This window comes from Mastacembelus armatus, chromosome 7 (genome assembly GCF_900324485.2).
Source record: "Mastacembelus armatus chromosome 7, fMasArm1.2, whole genome shotgun sequence".
Taxonomy (NCBI): domain Eukaryota; kingdom Metazoa; phylum Chordata; class Actinopteri; order Synbranchiformes; family Mastacembelidae; genus Mastacembelus; species Mastacembelus armatus.
In genome coordinates this window covers 725,479-742,178 of record NC_046639.1, presented here as the reverse complement: position 1 = coordinate 742,178, position 16,700 = coordinate 725,479, and the positions used below count along the sequence as shown (strand labels likewise).

The window sequence follows — 16,700 nt, the reverse complement described above, 5'->3', positions numbered from 1 at the left end:
GAAAGCTGTAACATCACAAGTTCTTTAAACATCCACTGTGTAATTATGCAATGAAAATTTTCTTTTCTGACAAAATATAGCATCATATCTGACCTTTGACCTGCTTGTCTTGGGCCAGGAAGTTCCACCCTTCTCAGTCTATTGTCCACATCAGTGCAGCATCGCCTCAACCTGAGCTCAATGCTGCTCTTTGTTAATGGCCACGTCAAGGCTGAGCAAGTGAACCTGGAGCCAACGTGTTGACCTACACCTGGAGTGAACACGTGCAGCGACAGGGTCAGGTTATCACTTTAGGCAGAGCACAGCTGGAAACACTGTGAAGTTAGAATACGTAAGGTAAGAATCATCCAGTGTGTCCAACAACATCTGAATGCACCACCCTGCCTCTTCCTGCACTGATAACACAGTGAGACAGTGGAATGGGTGGTGCAGTGGTGGGCAAAGAGAAAGGACGTGAGTGTGTGAGCAGAGGGAGGTGGTTAGGTGTCAGTTCCTTGACTCCCCCCTCCCTCTCCCCCCAGTCCCCTCTAACGGCCTCCATCTGAGGAAGTGGATCCTGCAGAGTGTCTATTCAGCTCCAAGAGACCAGACAAACACTTGAGATGTCAACACCAGCATTGTTTCCAAACCTAACTTCTATTTTATAAGCCTTTTTTAAAACACGCTTCAAGCAGTTTCATTCCATCTTTAGCTGAAGATGTCATTATCCCCTATGCTCCATTTAGGAGGCAGTTTTTCAGGTTCCTGAAAACCTGGCGTGCTGCGATTGTGACAGGCGGCTCAGGTGCAAGCACAGGCCTCTGTTTGGAAAGAAAAAAGCAGCGTAGACTAACCGGGGCAGGAAAGATCTCGTTTTCTGTGCTGTGGCTTTGCAGGAAACCAAACCATTCACTCAGCCATGTACTCCCATCCTGAACTGGGGGAGTAAAATGCTAGAGCCAAAAGGACGCAGGAGGAGGCAGGAGGATGGGGGCACCAAAATAAAAACTAATAATAATGACTTTATTTCCATCTCGAACCCGCAGATGTTTGTTTCCTTCCTTTCCCTTTCATGTCAGATGGAAATCTCTCCTCTTGTGTGGCTTTGAAGCGAAACACTGGTGTGGGTAATTGTAGATATGAAAGTGTTTGTTGCTTTTCTTTTTTTTCTGATTGAGTTGTTGCCCGGCGTTTGTCATGAAGGCTGATATATCTCATCTGTGCTGCTCAGGCCAGACTCGAGCCTTCACCCATGTTTATCATATGGACAGGAAGATGCAGCTTCGCCTCGCCGCCCCTCCCTACAACATCCTGGGATCTTCTGGAAGCGTCTCCAACAGGAATGCCGTTCCATGGTCACTGTGGGGCTCGGTGACCTATGTGTCATCAATAAGCAACAGTAAATAATAAGAGCTGTTTGGATCAGGAGCACCGGGAGGCATTTTCTGCCTGACGTTAAGAGGCTGCCTTTAATCCTGAAGCATCTCTAACATGCAGCTACAGCAAATCGTCGAGATATGCGATGACACAAACTATGTATATAAACATCCAAAAAGTACTGAGCTTATCTGCTGTGAGTGGACTGGAGATTCTTTGAAGCAAAGTCAGTGTGGAAAGAAAAAACTGGCCATGATGCATTGAGTGTTCCAGGAAGCCAGAGACAGGACAGTGACACACTTCAACCTTTAATCTGCCATTAATTTCAGTTTCCGCCTGCGATTACAAATGTCAGACCCCTGAGACACTGTGATCCTTTTCTTTTCTGCTCCCTCTCTGGCATTATCTGACACATTTTATGACTCTCCCAGCTATTGTTCTGAGATGGATAAAAATAATATGTTGATGTGGTCAGCGGGTGTTTCCAGTGGAGAGGTCTTGGGTGCACTGGGTTCAGGGGGGTCAGGCTGGCTCCCCAAACACAGGAAGGCAGCACTGTAAGTCACAGTCAGGGGTGTCAAGGCTGGACGCTTGGGCCCTCACCTTCAACTCGGTCTATTAATAACACGAGCACAGAGTCCCTTCAGTTGACCTGTCCATGCAAAAAAACAGCATGTTGCTTCAAAGATATTCAGCTGAGGTGAAGAAATGTAAATGTAAATATACTCTATTTGTTTGAAATAATACAAGTTAGTGCGAATCTGATTGAGCAAGTTAAAAAAATGAAATGAGCTGATTTTCCAAATATCCTTAATTTGACTTTTGAGAAAAGAATTTTATTTAGCGTTAAATTATGCTGGGATGGAGGGGGTGGGGGGTCATTGTGTGAACATAAGTAGGCTAATCATGTGTCCTTTGTAAGGTTGAATTGTGGAGGCGTGTGCTGTCGCAGTGGGAGCGAGCAGAGGAAGGGAGGGCAATCTCGTCCGGACGCTAATAAGACCCAATGGCTGGTGCAAGGTGGCCAGGAGCGTTGAAACGCGACAGAAGGCGGTGGACGGAGGAGAGAAGGAAAAAACAGTCTCAGCAGGCGTTTCTGGATGGACAAAGAGGATGGGAGCGTCTCAGGAGCGCCCATAGGTGCTGCAGGGAGTCGTCGGGCTTTAGCGTGCGTCACTGTGTGAGTCTCCGCAAGGGAACTGCGTTGAGAGAGAAGCGGTAAGTGAGCAGAAACCCACAAAAACACCTGCGTCAAGACAGGTACCTGCGACGGACGAATGAAGATGACTTTCAGTTCGCAAGAGACGTAGAAGCAGCTGATGCTTGTTGAAAACGTTTGAAGTCGCGCGCAGAGCTAATGTCGTCTCATTTTCAATAACTGATGCCAGACTTCAGAAACTTTAGATTCCAGCCAATCAGATCATTCAGCTTTTGGTCGGAGCCAAAACCTCGAGCCCGAACACCTGTAACTACTTTAAAGCTAAAGAGTGAATGCACTAAAACTAATAGGCTACCTACAGTTCCAAATATTGTGTTTGCTTTATGATTAAAAGTCTCAACATTAACACTCCATGGTTTGGAATGGGCCCAGATTTGACCCTCATTCACATGTTGTCACACACCTGGAACTGGGACATCACTGTAGGCACTGTGAGCCACTGACCCCCGGGAGCCCCAACCCTCCCCAATGAAGCAGTCCTGGTGGGCCCGCCTGGCACAGCTCGGCCTGCTTGCTGCCTGGACCTGTATCTGGCTGGTCCAGGGATGCGGACCGGGCCCCGGTTACGGCATCCGCTCCAGGCCGAGGAAACTCACAGCCATGCACTACAAGCAGTTTTTCCCCAACTTCTCAGAGAACAACCTCGGGGCCAGCGGCAGAGCAGAGGGCAAGATCACACGCAACTCTGAGCGCTTCAACGAACTCGTCTGCAACTACAACCCAGACATTGTCTTCAAGGATGAGGAGAACACCAACGCAGACCGCCTCATGACCAAGGTGAGGCTGGTGTATCACTGCCATTTGAGTTTGATTGAGGATTTGATCTCTTTTTAATTTAATTTGATGGTTCACTAGATAATTTGTTTCCAGTAACCGCAGTGAAACCTGCTGACTGTTGTGTGGTAAGTACAGTAACTGAGCCAACAGCACAGACATCTGCAGACTGATGCTCACTGCTGTCTCTTGATCACCCGACCACATTTACATGACGGACCACAGTTTGCAGCTCGGACTGCGGCGTGGCATGTTTGCCATACGCTGCACTACCTGCCTTTGCCAGGGACACAATCAAACACTCAACACAGAGTGTGTAAATTTTAACTTCCCCTCCCTTCTACTGAGATAAGAAGATCAGGATGTAATTCAACACTAGCCCTTAAAAGACTGAGTTCTCCTTTGGGAACACTTCCTTTTAATCTTTAACCAAAGTCTTTGTTATTGGAAATGAATCTGTTCCTATGGCAGGTTCTCATTGTGTCTACCAGGAGAAATATCAGGCCATGCCACTAAAACCTGAGTACCTGCTGGTGTACTGACGATAGGCACTTGACTCCACCAAACCCAATGACAACCATTGGCCTGAAGGACTGGAGACACCCTTCTCTAAATGAACTCAGGGTTTTTTGATTCTCTGATGTCACTCTGTTTTGGGATGCTGTGGCTTTCTGTGATTGTTTAGGACATGAATCTGTGTTCCTTTCCCTCCCTGAGTGATTGTATGTGATGGAAATCTGTGGTTGCATATGTGTGCCCTGTTGGTGCCCAGTCTGAGAGTGTGTATGTGTGCGTGTGCCCCTCTTTTGCCCAGATGTGAAAGACGCTCTTTGTGCATCATTTCACAGACTAAGAGGGGTCGCCTATACAAAATTCCCGCCTGCTGAAGTAATGGCACCGTCGGAAAAGCGACTATTGTAGTTCTGACAATGAAACGCCTCTCTTCAATGGCATTGCGAGAAAAATGTACCCAGTTTGTTTTCTATCTCTCTCACTTTCTCACTCTTGCTGTCACATTCCCAAGTCCATGCCCATACATTCTTCCCCTCTGCCCTTTCTCTTCAGTCCCAACCTCGGTTCTCTGTTGCTCTCCTTTTTTTCCCATCTTCCTCTCATAGGCTCATCACCTTCTCTCGCTTTCTCTCCAACTCAGCCGCACATCACGAGTGAATACGTGTTGAGACGATGATGTGTATCGCTTCGGATGCCTACATCATTATTTTGCAGCCTGCTATTTTGTGACAATGCTGACACAGTCTGTGTAACATTACGGCCCACGGGGGTGTTAAGAGCCGCTGTGCACATTTCTGATCAAATGTCTCAGGGGTGAAACCGAGAAAGTCATGCCTGGAACAATCTAGAAAGGCAGAGAATGGCCTTGATTATTCTGTCACCCTGTCGAAAAGGCCAAGGAATGTGGCAAACTGGCTACAGTATCTTTGTTCGTGTACTGGGATTGTTTGAGTAAGGTTGAGATGGCCTTTAGGAGGGTAGAGGAGGAATTGTGTGATGATGCCAGCAGACAAACAATCATAACCTGGCAGCCAGAGACACTGGGATCATTTTCTACTGACCTGCACTGAAGTCTCTCTGTGCACTGAGGTGTGCAAGAGTCGCATACTGTGCATACCTCTTGGTTTTCTTAGGTTGTGCCATTTCCCTGTTAATAAATAATCACAAGTGTCTGTCACTCCTACGTGAGTGGGGCTCAGACGTGCCTGTCTCTGTACACGGCACAGGAAGCAAAGACTGACACACTAGAAATGTAATTATGATCTTAGAATTAACCTCCGAAGTCTTTTTGTAATAACGTCTCCCATATTTATAAAGCAAACATATCCAAAGGTAAAAGAAAATAGTGTCAGTATAATACACAATTCAGTTATTCGGTATTTTTAACTCTGAAAACAAACCTGCTGCCTGACCCAAGCCTTCCCTCCTTTCCCAGCAGGCTACAACAATGCATTTAAAAAGCCAAACATTGACCCACTAGATCTTATTTTCCTTCTCATGACGGACGCTGTTCGTCACTCCGGTTTGTTACTGATAACGGTTATAATTTTTAGTTTTCACTTAAATGTGAAGCCAGTATTGAATGTCCTTATTGATCTTTTTAAATTCCTTATTCTAGGTTCAGCAATTTGGAGCCAGTGTAAATAAATAGAAATTATTTTTTAAAAGACGCCTTAAATTTGGTTCAAAACTCTGGTATGTACTGAATAGGATGTTTTTCTCCTTGTCAGTGCTTCCTCTTAGACAAATAACTGTATGAGATGGACCCACCTTTGGGCGAGAGGCTGGGTTCACCCTGGACAAATGGCCAGTCTATCACAGAGCTGACAGACAGAAACAGACACTCACGCTCAGACATTTCTAAGGGCACGTTAGAGTCACTGGTCTTTGGACTGTGGGAGGAAGCGGGAGCACCTGGAGAAAACCCACACACAGACACAGGAAAAACACATACACTCCACAGGGAAAGGCCCCGGTCGGGGTGGCAGGTTCAAACCCAGAACCTTTTTGCTGTGAGGTGGCGATGCTAACCACTGCCCCTCCATGTGGTCTCTACCTCAAACTTATTTTTCACATTTCTGTACTGCAGTTTCTTGTTATTTCAGTATATATTGGCTGATTTATTAGTTTTTATAGTTCAAACTGAACACATTCCCCCTGTCTCATTGTTTTTAGCGATGCAAGGACTGTTTGAACAGGCTGGCTATCGCAGTGATGAACCAGTGGCCAGGGGTGCACTTGCGTGTGACAGAGGCCTGGGATGAGGATGGCCACCATCCTCCTGGCTCTCTGCATTATGAAGGCCGGGCTGTGGATATAACCACCGATGACAGGGAAACGGAGAAGTACGGTCTCCTCGCTCAGCTGGCTGTGGAGGCTGGCTTTGACTGGGTCCACTATGAGTCCAAATATCACATCCACTGCTCCGTAAAAGCCGGTAGGTTTGGGGGTGTGCGTTGATTGATTATGTTAACGTTATTTGTCACAGTATAAAGTATCGAGACATTTTAAACAAAGTATGAGTCTATGGTTTTTTTCTGCAGATCACTCTGTTGCAGTCGAAAAAGGTGGCTGCTTCCCAGGCTGGGCCCGGGTGACTGTAGCTGGTGGGCGGCAGAAGAACATGTCGTCACTGGCTCCTGGGGACAGAGTCATGGCCCTGTCTGGGACAGGACAAATCGTGTTTAGCCAAGTCCTATTGTTTCTGCACTGGGACCAAGGAAGCTGGTCTGTTTTTCTGTCTCTGGAGACAGAAGATGGTCACAGACTGGCCCTTACTCCACATCACTTGGTCTTTTTAGCCGCCCATTGCAGAGTCGACATCAGCGAGTACCAGGCTCAGTTTGCCAGCAGAGCCAAAAAGGGAGACTGCGTTCTCATCCACACAGCACAGGGTCAAGCACATCCATCTCGAATCATCTCAATTTCAGTAGAGGAGAGTGTGGGAGTGTATGCACCCTTGACAGAAGCTGGAACTTTATTTGTTGATGGGGTGCTGGCATCCAGCTATGCACTGGTGGAGGACCACGGACTAGCGCACTGGGCGTTCGGACCTCTGCGGCTCCTCTCCTCATTCAACCAGATACTTTGGGGGGGGACAACAGAAGAACATCAGAGCACTGACAGTGAAACATCCTGCACTAAGACTCCATTTCATCGTAGCACTTTGGTCGCAAAGGGCCAAGCAGGTGTTTGTGTGAATAATGGCCTTCTGAGAAAACAAGACAATCTGAGTGAACCTCTGAAGATGGCAATGAAAGAGAATCGCTCTTTGCAACGACAGAGGTCAAATGTGCACTGGTATGCAAGATTACTGTATAGTGTTGGATGCATGTTTTTAGATTCCAGCTCATTTCAGACTTAATACATCACTCTGCAACTTTGATCCGTATCGTTTGATGCTTCTTGTTCTTCTCTTCAATAAATTAAAATCACTGGAGTGACTTGCTTGCTTTTTTTTCACTACCGTTTGTATTATAATCCACCACAATGATAAGCAGTATATGCTAATACTTAAGTGACATTTCATAAGATTGAATTTAATAATGTCTAAGCAGGTTAGTGTAAAAATGGTTAAACCAAAAATGACTGTACCACAGTCTATTTGTACATCATGTTATTTCTTTTAATTATTTCAGTTCTACGTGTAAAAATATATATTATTCTAAAAGGGATGAGAATGAATTTTCCAATAGAATCTTTATTTTTGTACTTTCTGAATCATAATATATACATGTTTTGTGTTATTATAATTCCACTACATGTATTGTGTGTCTTCACTTGTTTATGCTATAAAAACACATTAAAATGTCATCATATTGAGCTTTTTCTTCCGATATGGAGTGAATTTTGTTAACTGATTTATTTATTTTGCTTAACTTGCAAAAAACAAATTACTTTGCCTGAAAAATGTGAGGGACACAAAAGATCATTCCCAGGGCTTGTAGTTGACCATTATGTGTCCTGGTGTTTGAGGCGTCTGTGGAAAACCTGTCTAAGGGTCTGACTGGTTAATGAAAAGCCTGGGCATACTTAGTATTCCCCTTTACAGTGTCACCACTTTGACTTTATCACAGCTACAGATCTTATCACAGAGCTACTTCAAGGGAGCTATTATGTTTCATACAGATTTAGAGACAGTTTAATTAGTTTTCACTGATCAGTTTGAGCCACAAATAGCATAGTACAGTACATTGTGTCAGCAACTTTCTATTCTGCCACGTCCCATCTATGGTCCAAACCACTTTGTACTGTACATTTTGACACGTTTGTACCTGTTACAACTGCTTGGTTTTATGTAGAACAACTTTTCAAATGTTCATGAATGTGTAGTTATCAGAACAAGCAGTCCAGCGTTATACACCCCCTTGTGGATGAATGGATATTATGCCTGTTAATTTTATTCTGTATTACTTACTAAATGTCTGTATACAAATAACTGCTAATAATCAACTCTAGCAAACCCCATTTACTTGTAATGGCAATACAATGGTAATACAATGGTAATACTTGTAATGGTAATACAATGGTAATACTTGTAGTGGTAAACATTTGTGGTCAATGAAACCATAGCCAACTTGGATTTGTCATTTTTCCAAGGAATGCATTTTTACAGCACAGATAATAAGGCAAATATTTGCATTGAGTACAACATATACACTATAGGATCAAAACCATTGACTTAAAATATATATAATTTCAACAAAACAAAAAAAACTACAACCAGCCCAAACTGTGGCCTGTAAGTTATTTTAGTGCACGTTAAAGTATATTTGGCTCATAAATTGCACATTGAAGATCCAAACTGTATTCTCTTCTTCGAGTTTATGTTCTGTTGTGAACATCTGTGGAGGTATTCTAGGGGATTATCCTTGAGATGCAGGAGGCAGATGGGAAAGCACCGGCTCCTTTGACTGGCCAATAGGAGAGGATTGGTGTCCTAATCCCACCCTCTATTTACATCCACCAGCCAATCAGTCACTGACTTCCAACCCCTCTCAGCCCCCCAAAATCTAATCCAATCTTGCTAAAGCTGAATGAGGAGTTAACTAATCCTGTCAGGGGGGACCAGTAATAACCTATTTTCAAATTGAAAACCAGCACAGCCGACATTCAAGCCCTGAAAAATTCACACATCACCTTTCTGTCATCAGAGCTTTACCAATTATCAATGAACTTTTATAACAATATAAAACGAGATGCTCTAAAGAATAAATTTCTATCTGAGACAAAATGAAGTGTCAGAACATTTTCACAATGACTAGTTTTAGTCACATGACACACAATAAAAAACTGGGTCAACATTTTTTGTATGGCAGACAACAGAATTGAGAATGAGTCCATATGGATGGAGATGGAGACCATTAGTAATAGTTGTGTTGTACAAATGAACAATTATTAAAAAAACATAGAGCTAAAAGCATAGTTTACAGATTTGGTTTCATTAGAAGCTGAAGGTTTTGTGTAGAGTGGTCAGCTCCAGATCTCCCCCTGCAGCAGGTGCATACAAGCATAGTTCAGGTGTGTCGGGCATTTGTGTGAAATCACTAATCTTACCTTCACATTAAAGACAATCCTCAGATGATCTTCACTACTCTCTTCTCCTTACCTGGATCACTTGTATGTTCTGTGCTGCTCCATAACAGGAGATATACAGTAGCTGGTGTGGATTAAACCTGTGACCTTCTCAGAGGTTGAGACCTAATTTTCACTGGATCATTCCAGTGATATCCGAGTTTCACGGTGTGTATTGGTTCACAGTGTGGCTCATGAAAGGAAGGCATGGAGAGGTCTGTGTCTTGATTTAAGAGGTAGACTTAAGATTTGATAGTGTAGTTTCATAGTCAATGGAACAACACAAATGCTATTCCAGAAAAACTCCGTTTGGGCTGTATCAAGCTTTACAAAAAGCAAATGCACCTAATATAACTAACAATTAACTACAATAAATAAACTAACAGTTCTTATAAAAGCTTTTCTGAACCTATCTAACCTGGGACACTCATGCTACTGTGGTTTTCTGGCAGTGATAAGCCAAAACATAACCAGTCCAACCCCCACATGTTCACCCCTGATTGCTTTCACCTTTCATGAAGATCATAAACATAAAGAAATTACTCATATATTTTAAAAAAAAAAGAATAGATCATCTGCTGATTATCCACCAATTGAGTGTCAGAGTTGTAAAGTGTAACCTGCTTGTGTGTTAGATGCCTGAGCATTATAGTTCATTCCAATAGAGCTTCATAAGAAATAAAATGAACACCGTCCGGACATAGAGCAATAAATATGAAATACAGCTAAACAGTGCTGACACAAACCGTCATTGTAGGCCAGAGATGTGTCATGAAGAGTAATGGAACTTGGATCACGGTCGTTACCAGTGAACCTGCGACAACTCGATTTATTTGAGATTGTGGCAGCCGCTCAGTCGGTGCAGCAGAGGCGGACAAATGAATTAATAACGACGATGGGATCCTCATCCTCAGCAATTACGTAATTAACTTACACTAAGAAACACGAACCCAAACGAATTCATGTACATCACTGCTCATCATTAGAACCAAAAAAACATCTATCACGCGTTCACCCACAGGCATGTCCTGGCAGATTCTGGTCTTACAATCAAATCCGCTAATGAAATGGCTTCCCTGGATCCGAAAATCTAATGACCTGGTACCTAAAGCCCCCATGTTTCAGGGCTCTGCAGACAGGCGACACGTCCTGCGCTGCGTGCCGAGGGACCGGCCCCGCACAGAGCCGCTCGTTGTTCAACTCAAACTACAACACGTTTGTTTTTTTATCTCGCAATAAAAACATTTTTTTTTTGGTCGTTCGTTTGCATTAATTAATGTCGACGTTTCCTGCTCCCAGCTAGCACAGCTAGCAGCGGCTAACACACACTTGGCGTGTGGACGCAACAACGCAGTTTGAAGAGATGCTAGTGACCCATACAAGGGTAGCCATGCAAAGTTAAGCTGCAAATTTAGGCAGACGAGTGTCCGTAATCGACTGAAACTTCAAGAAAGTGTATATTTGCTGGCGGGTCGACAAAGTTTGGGGCTGTACTTTACGTTTGGTGCAAACTTGAAGTAGCTTTAACGACCTCGCGAGCGAGATTCCACAACATAGCAGGAGCTAGTTAGTTAGCTGACGTTAGCTAGTTAGCATCCAAACTACCCCCCCCCCCCCCTCCCTCCCCAGCGAGGAAACAGCCAAGTTAACTAGTCTTTGGATTAGTTAGTGTTTTGGGAACCTCTCCCGGGGCTGGCTCAAGGCTGGTCTCGGTGATACTAGTCCCCTGGCACTTTACTCGACACAAGGTTGAAGTTGCTGGTTAGCTAGCTACGCGTAGCATTATCCCTCCAGTTAGCTAGCTGTCTTCCGTCGACGTGCACTTCCCCCACTCTCCCTGCAGCCGGCGAGCCGCAGCGTTAGTCCGGTACATAAAATGAGGCGACCATCAGCGTTTTGGGGAGCTGTGTGGCTATTTGGATTTTTCTGATGTCTGTGGAGACGATACTGTTTTTGTGAGGTGAGCCGCTTTGACTTATTGCAGCAGACGGAGCTAAAGACGCACCAACCCTGACCTTAGAGCGCTTTGCTATCGGTAACATTTAGCTGTTAGCCTTGACGCGATGGGGCTGTCTACTTTCTGATAAACTAGCTGTGGTACCTGGGTGCTTGGAATAATTTCTACGTTGGATGTGTCTTAGGTGTGACCCACAGGGCAACCGGTTGATATTTTCAGAAGAATGTGATGTATTTACCACAGTTTTACCTGTTCGGGACACTTTGCTGCTACGTCACCATCGGTGGCTGTTAGCTTTTCCGTATCAGCCTGTTCCCAGTAAGATGGATGAGGCTATTTGCTGGACTACACCAACCCTTTGAAGTCGGTGTTTACATTGAGAAATAGTGCTTAGCGTTGCAATTATTAAACTATGAAAAAGCCCCAGTGCCATTTACCATCGAGTTGCAACACACAGCAGCTGCTAACCTAGTGCTTAGCAATTTAAAACTAGAACAACCACGTTTGCCGTGAAAGTTAATTTGCAGCGCTAACACTTTTAACGTTAACTTAACGTTAGCTAGCCAGGATGGTAACTCTGCCATCATGCCATCACTTTTGATCCGGACATCGACAACTTCTTTTTTGAGACAAAAAGACTATTGACTGTGCTCATTAAGTGTGATGTAACAGCACTGGGGTTTTATTGGAGTTGGGTTTGATGTTAGTGTTTTTGTCCGGAGGAATCGGGTGTTAACGGAGAGCAACGTTAACGTTACACACAGATTCATTTTGCCCATCCAGCTGAGTTGCACTGTGCCGCAAACAGCATCTGGTTCAGGTGGATATTTATTGTTTTAATGTCGCACAACATATCGGGTGCGATCGGTGAATAATGCAGATGTGTTCACTTTCATTTTGGGAGTTTTGATTGAACATTGAAAACAATCCTGAAACTCGACAAAGACGCATCTACTGCACATTGATGCTGCTCATTACACCCAGATTAGTTTGTTTTTAATAACAGTGGAGCAGGGTCCTCGGACTGGGACCTGCTTCCAGGCTGTGAGGATTAATATAAATATACGATATGAAACGGGCCGGAATGTGTGTGATCACGTTAGCTCACAGGATGGTTTTCGGAATATGATGGCACAATTTTTGTTGTGTAACTGACGAAACATTGCGAGACTCAAAGTCGGACAGCAGATCTGCATTTATTGTGTTTTGAGCACATTAGGTCATCACATAAAGCACCTCGTCTTTTCCTGGTTGTCCAATTTCCAGCCTCATAGTAAATATTGGTAAGGCTGTTGTATTACACCCATGAGAACAATATATTCGCTAAATCGAAGCCTTTTCAACGTATCTGTGTGTGGCGGTCCTAATATTAGTTGTGTGGATTAAATAAAATGATAATCCTGCCCAGTGCTACTGTTTGTTTTAGTGTTTTTGTTAATGGCGTGGATCTCTTAGCGGAACTATGGTGCGAGGGACAAAGGTTCTGCACGAAAGGAGCTCCGCTGCAACAGGAAGTTCAGCATACGGAAGTTGTGTTTTCTTTGTGTATCTCGATTTATGGTTGTTATATTTACGAAAACACATTTATAGTTTAACCTTTGAGCTTTTTTTCACGGAGCACTTTTACGAATTTGGATTATGCATTGCTGGGTAAATAATAACTTGAATGGTTAAAGGGGCTCCCGTAACGTCTTTACACTCGCGCTATTTTTATTACTTTGCGAGAAAGCTCGATTGTAATAATGCCAGCGTTAGTCAGATTAACACAAGGAGGTGTTAATGCTGTTATATCCCGTAGTCAGCATATAATAGCCGTGTTTAATCGGTTGCATCTTTATGTAAAAATGACTTGACAGGATAGGGGATAGATTTGTAGGGATTCCCTTTTTTACGAAGATATTGGATAATGAACAATTACATTCTCTGTCTAGGTAAACAGTGTAGTTGTTGGGGTCATTTACTGAGTGATTTTGTCAAATCAGTGTCGTATGTCTTCTCTATTCATTATGCAGTGAAAATGCACCTAATGTTAGTGGCCTAAGTAGTTATCAGATAAAAGGTTCAATGATTGTGTACTGTGAAGGACCTTAAGCTATTCCTTCTCCAGTTAACATGTACAAGTCAGAGCTACTTATGTTTTTAAATTGCAGATCTCTGTCAAGGAGGTCAAAATAAGTACGGGGGATGGACGAGCAGAAATCAAACTGCGAAGAAAATGACTCTGAGCCAACAGGTAACATGGTGTTTTTTTTTAAATTGTTGTCAGATGCAGGCTATTTTCCAGGGATATGAAGAATATTGAAATTGCCTTTGCTTTGAAAGAAAAATGTACATTATTAAAACCAACATAAGCATATTTTGTTGATGTGAGTTAATCATAGCAAAATATTGTATAACGTGACAGGTACATCAAAATGGATGTAAGGTACCCATTCCCCTGTTTCATACATTGTTTGCTTTTTTAATTTGTAGCTGATGACAATGCCCCTGCAAAGCAGCTTGTTTCCTCTGAAGAGGAGTCCAAAGCCCTTCCTGCTGCTGAGGACCTGTCCGGTGCTACTGCAGCCTCTTCCAGCACACCTGTGTAAGTTCTTCATTCAGATTATAATGGCTGTTGCACACACCGTACCATTCTTTGTCTTTATTGATGGTGACACCACAAATTCTATCTCTAATTTAGTTGTGAAAATTTTTTGTTTGTGACTACACAGAGAGAGTGTTCGAGCCTGTGCACTTTGTAATTGTGTGGAGCGAAGCTTGCATGGACAGCGGGAACTGAGACACTTTGGGCCATCTCCTGAGCAGCCAATTCTCAAGACATCAACTCCCCCCCCACAACAGCCTGGAAATGATGACCTGTCTTCCATTGGATTTTCTGACCCCCTCTGTCCATCAGCGCTCTTTGACTCCTCAGGTTCAAACTATAAGATTATGCTATTATATTTTATTAGTGTACAGTAAATAATTACTTTTGCAAATTAGTGGTATTGTAGATTGGAAAATGTCAGTTTGGTCAGACATTTTACTGATGCTGTACTTTATAATTAACAGGGGGTTGTTGGGTTCATCACTGGTGTGCTGTATGGTCTGAGGGAGTAAAGCGGTTGGAAAATGAGGAGCTAGAGAATGTGGATAAGGCCGTTATCTCAGGGACACAGTGGGTAAGTGCAGTTTTCATAGAGTTGTTTAAGGTGGTCTTGGGATCAACAGAAGCTTTATTCATAAAATCTAACTTGTTACAATTGGTTTGTTTCAGCTTTGTGAATACTGCAAAAGGCTGGGTGCAACCATTCGATGCCATGCTGAGGGCTGCTCACGGTTCTACCACTTCCCTTGCTCGGCAGCCAGTGGATCCTTCCAGTCCATGAAACAGTTGGTCCTCCTCTGCCCAGAGCACATAGATAAGGCAGAGGAATTGGGTAACAAAACCAGACACCTTTGTCAAAATTGCAATGTAATTACTTAGGGCATGCTCACAGTATAAGGCTTGTGTTATGCACACATTACAAAGAAGATGCAGGAAAGTCCATCTGTAAGGCTGTCTCAGAATTCCTGTAAGATGTTCACCATGTTGATTTTGGTTTATTGACATGAAGGTTTTGAACATTCTGAGCTCTTTGTTGTTATGAAATGTCTCATCTAACCTGCGTTGTGGTTGTCACTGCTGAAGAGCTAAAAGCAAGAAGTTATTAGTTTAGATATATGTATTTTAAATTCCCTTTCAGATTACATATTGAGATATATCCTGGAACATATAATGTAATCATCATCATATGAATAAATATATATATATATATTTTTTTATAGCAGGTGAGGAAGCTTGGTGTGCAGTGTGTGACTCAGCGGGGGAGCTCACAGACTTGCTGTTCTGTACAGGCTGTGGCCAACATTATCACGCAGCTTGTCTGGAGATTGGTGCCACACCTATCCAGAGGGCAGGATGGCAGTGCCCAGAGTGTAAAGTGTGCCAGACCTGCAGGTGAGTCCACACAAGAGATTGAGTTGTGGTGCTTTGCATGATATTTCCATTTGTCTTATTTTACATGAGTTTCATTTGCCCGTTTCAAGAGTAGTCTGTAATCCTTATTTTCTTAGACAACCAGGAGAAGACTCCAAAATGTTGGTATGTGATGCCTGTGATAAGGGCTATCACACCTTCTGTCTTCAGCCAGCCATGGATTCGCTTCCCTCTGACCCATGGAAATGCAGAGTAAGTCACATTTGTCATTCTTCTCGGTACAAAGAAATGCCCTTACTTTGGAAACTTACTGAGAAAGCAATGATCGTCTTTTTTGAGAGTAAGTGTTTTAGGCAGAATTATGTTTTTTTATTTACTATGACTTTGGAAATAGACCATTTTTGTGTGCTTCCTGGACACTGGGTTTATATGTTATCTATGTTATCTGTATTGCATCAGAGGTGTCGTGTGTGTACGGAGTGTGGTGCCCGTGGAGTTGTGCTGTCGGGATCGGCCCAGTGGTTTGACAACTACGCTGTATGTGAGGGCTGCCAGCGTCACCGCAGCTCTGTGTGTGGTGTGTGCAGCAAGGCTGGCAATCCATCTGTCACTCTGCAGTGCTGCAGCATGTGTCACAGGTTAGTTCAAAGCACAGGCACAATATTACCTATGGAGGCACCTATCGTATATGTTGCTCATATTGACATCATCTTCTCTGTATTGTCTTAGGTGGGTGCACAGTCAGTGTGCATTACTGGGTGAGCTTCCAGAAGCCAAGTGTGTTTGCCTGCTTTGCAAGGAACATCAGCCCCAGCCTGTCACTCAGCCACACAAAACGGAGATACAAACCAGAGAGGTGTCCGAGGAAACTGAAGGACATGTGAGTTTGGTGGAGATGACAATTCAGACGGATGAAGGCGCGATGACAGATGAGCAGACACCCTTGGAGTTGGCACAAGGACAGAGAAGCACATCTTTGATGGCTCAGACTGAAGCTGTGACTGACAAAAAGACACCCATGGGCTTGGGTAAGTTTGAGGCAGACACAACAGAAGACAAAGCTAGCCAGGAATGAGTTTTACTAGACTAGTTAAAGACTTTGTCTTGTTTATGACTGAGATATGTTTATGCACACAACTCTGGGCTTTAGGGGTGGAGGCTGCCGTTGAAACAACAGATAATGGGGAGAGAGCCATGGTGGAGGAGCGGCTGGTGAAAACTGAAGAATTTTCTACTGAGGTCCCTGCGTCTCCACTTGAGTCTACAGGTAAGTGTGGAATACATGTAGACATGCGTATTTTTAAATCAAAGGCATAAGTAGTGCTTAATTATTTGTGTGATGGTATGGT

General features: G+C 43.6%; 2 protein-coding genes across 8 annotated transcripts in view; both read left to right on the top strand.

Annotated features, from left to right (window-relative positions):
* Positions 1-2,320: 2,320 nt before the first annotated feature.
* On the top strand, positions 2,321-7,691 carry dhh (desert hedgehog signaling molecule). 3 transcript variants are annotated; one of them, XM_026331962.2, is made up of 4 exons: positions 2,321-2,574; positions 3,002-3,352; positions 6,038-6,299; positions 6,406-7,691. In XM_026331962.2, exons 2-4 carry the CDS (start codon positions 3,044-3,046, stop codon positions 7,224-7,226), a joined length of 1,392 nt encoding a protein of 463 aa, XP_026187747.1. In that variant the 5' UTR covers positions 2,321-2,574; positions 3,002-3,043; the 3' UTR covers positions 7,227-7,691. The 3 variants fall into 3 exon arrangements, with proteins under 3 accessions (XP_026187747.1, XP_026187746.1, XP_026187745.1); XM_026331961.2 differs by having other exon boundaries at positions 2,948-3,352; XM_026331960.2 differs by having other exon boundaries at positions 2,322-3,352.
* Positions 7,692-10,812: 3,121 nt separating this feature from the next.
* kmt2d (lysine (K)-specific methyltransferase 2D) overlaps positions 10,813-16,700 on the top strand; it is a 30,309-nt gene continuing 24,421 nt past the window's right edge. For 4 of the 5 annotated variants that reach the window (XM_026332602.2, XM_026332601.2, XM_026332603.2 and 1 more), the window contains exons 1-11: positions 10,814-11,396; positions 13,544-13,626; positions 13,866-13,977; positions 14,105-14,307; positions 14,445-14,554; positions 14,650-14,812; positions 15,201-15,372; positions 15,489-15,603; positions 15,811-15,989; positions 16,081-16,379; positions 16,502-16,618. In XM_026332602.2, the coding sequence (XP_026188387.1) occupies positions 13,578-13,626; positions 13,866-13,977; positions 14,105-14,307; positions 14,445-14,554; positions 14,650-14,812; positions 15,201-15,372; positions 15,489-15,603; positions 15,811-15,989; positions 16,081-16,379; positions 16,502-16,618 (1,519 nt within the window). In that variant the 5' untranslated portion in view covers positions 10,814-11,396; positions 13,544-13,577. Of the gene's footprint in view, positions 11,397-13,543; positions 13,627-13,865; positions 13,978-14,104; positions 14,308-14,444; positions 14,555-14,649; positions 14,813-15,200; positions 15,373-15,488; positions 15,604-15,810; positions 15,990-16,080; positions 16,380-16,501; positions 16,619-16,700 lie in introns of all 5 variants that reach the window. The other variant, XM_026332600.2, reaches the window with a different exon arrangement.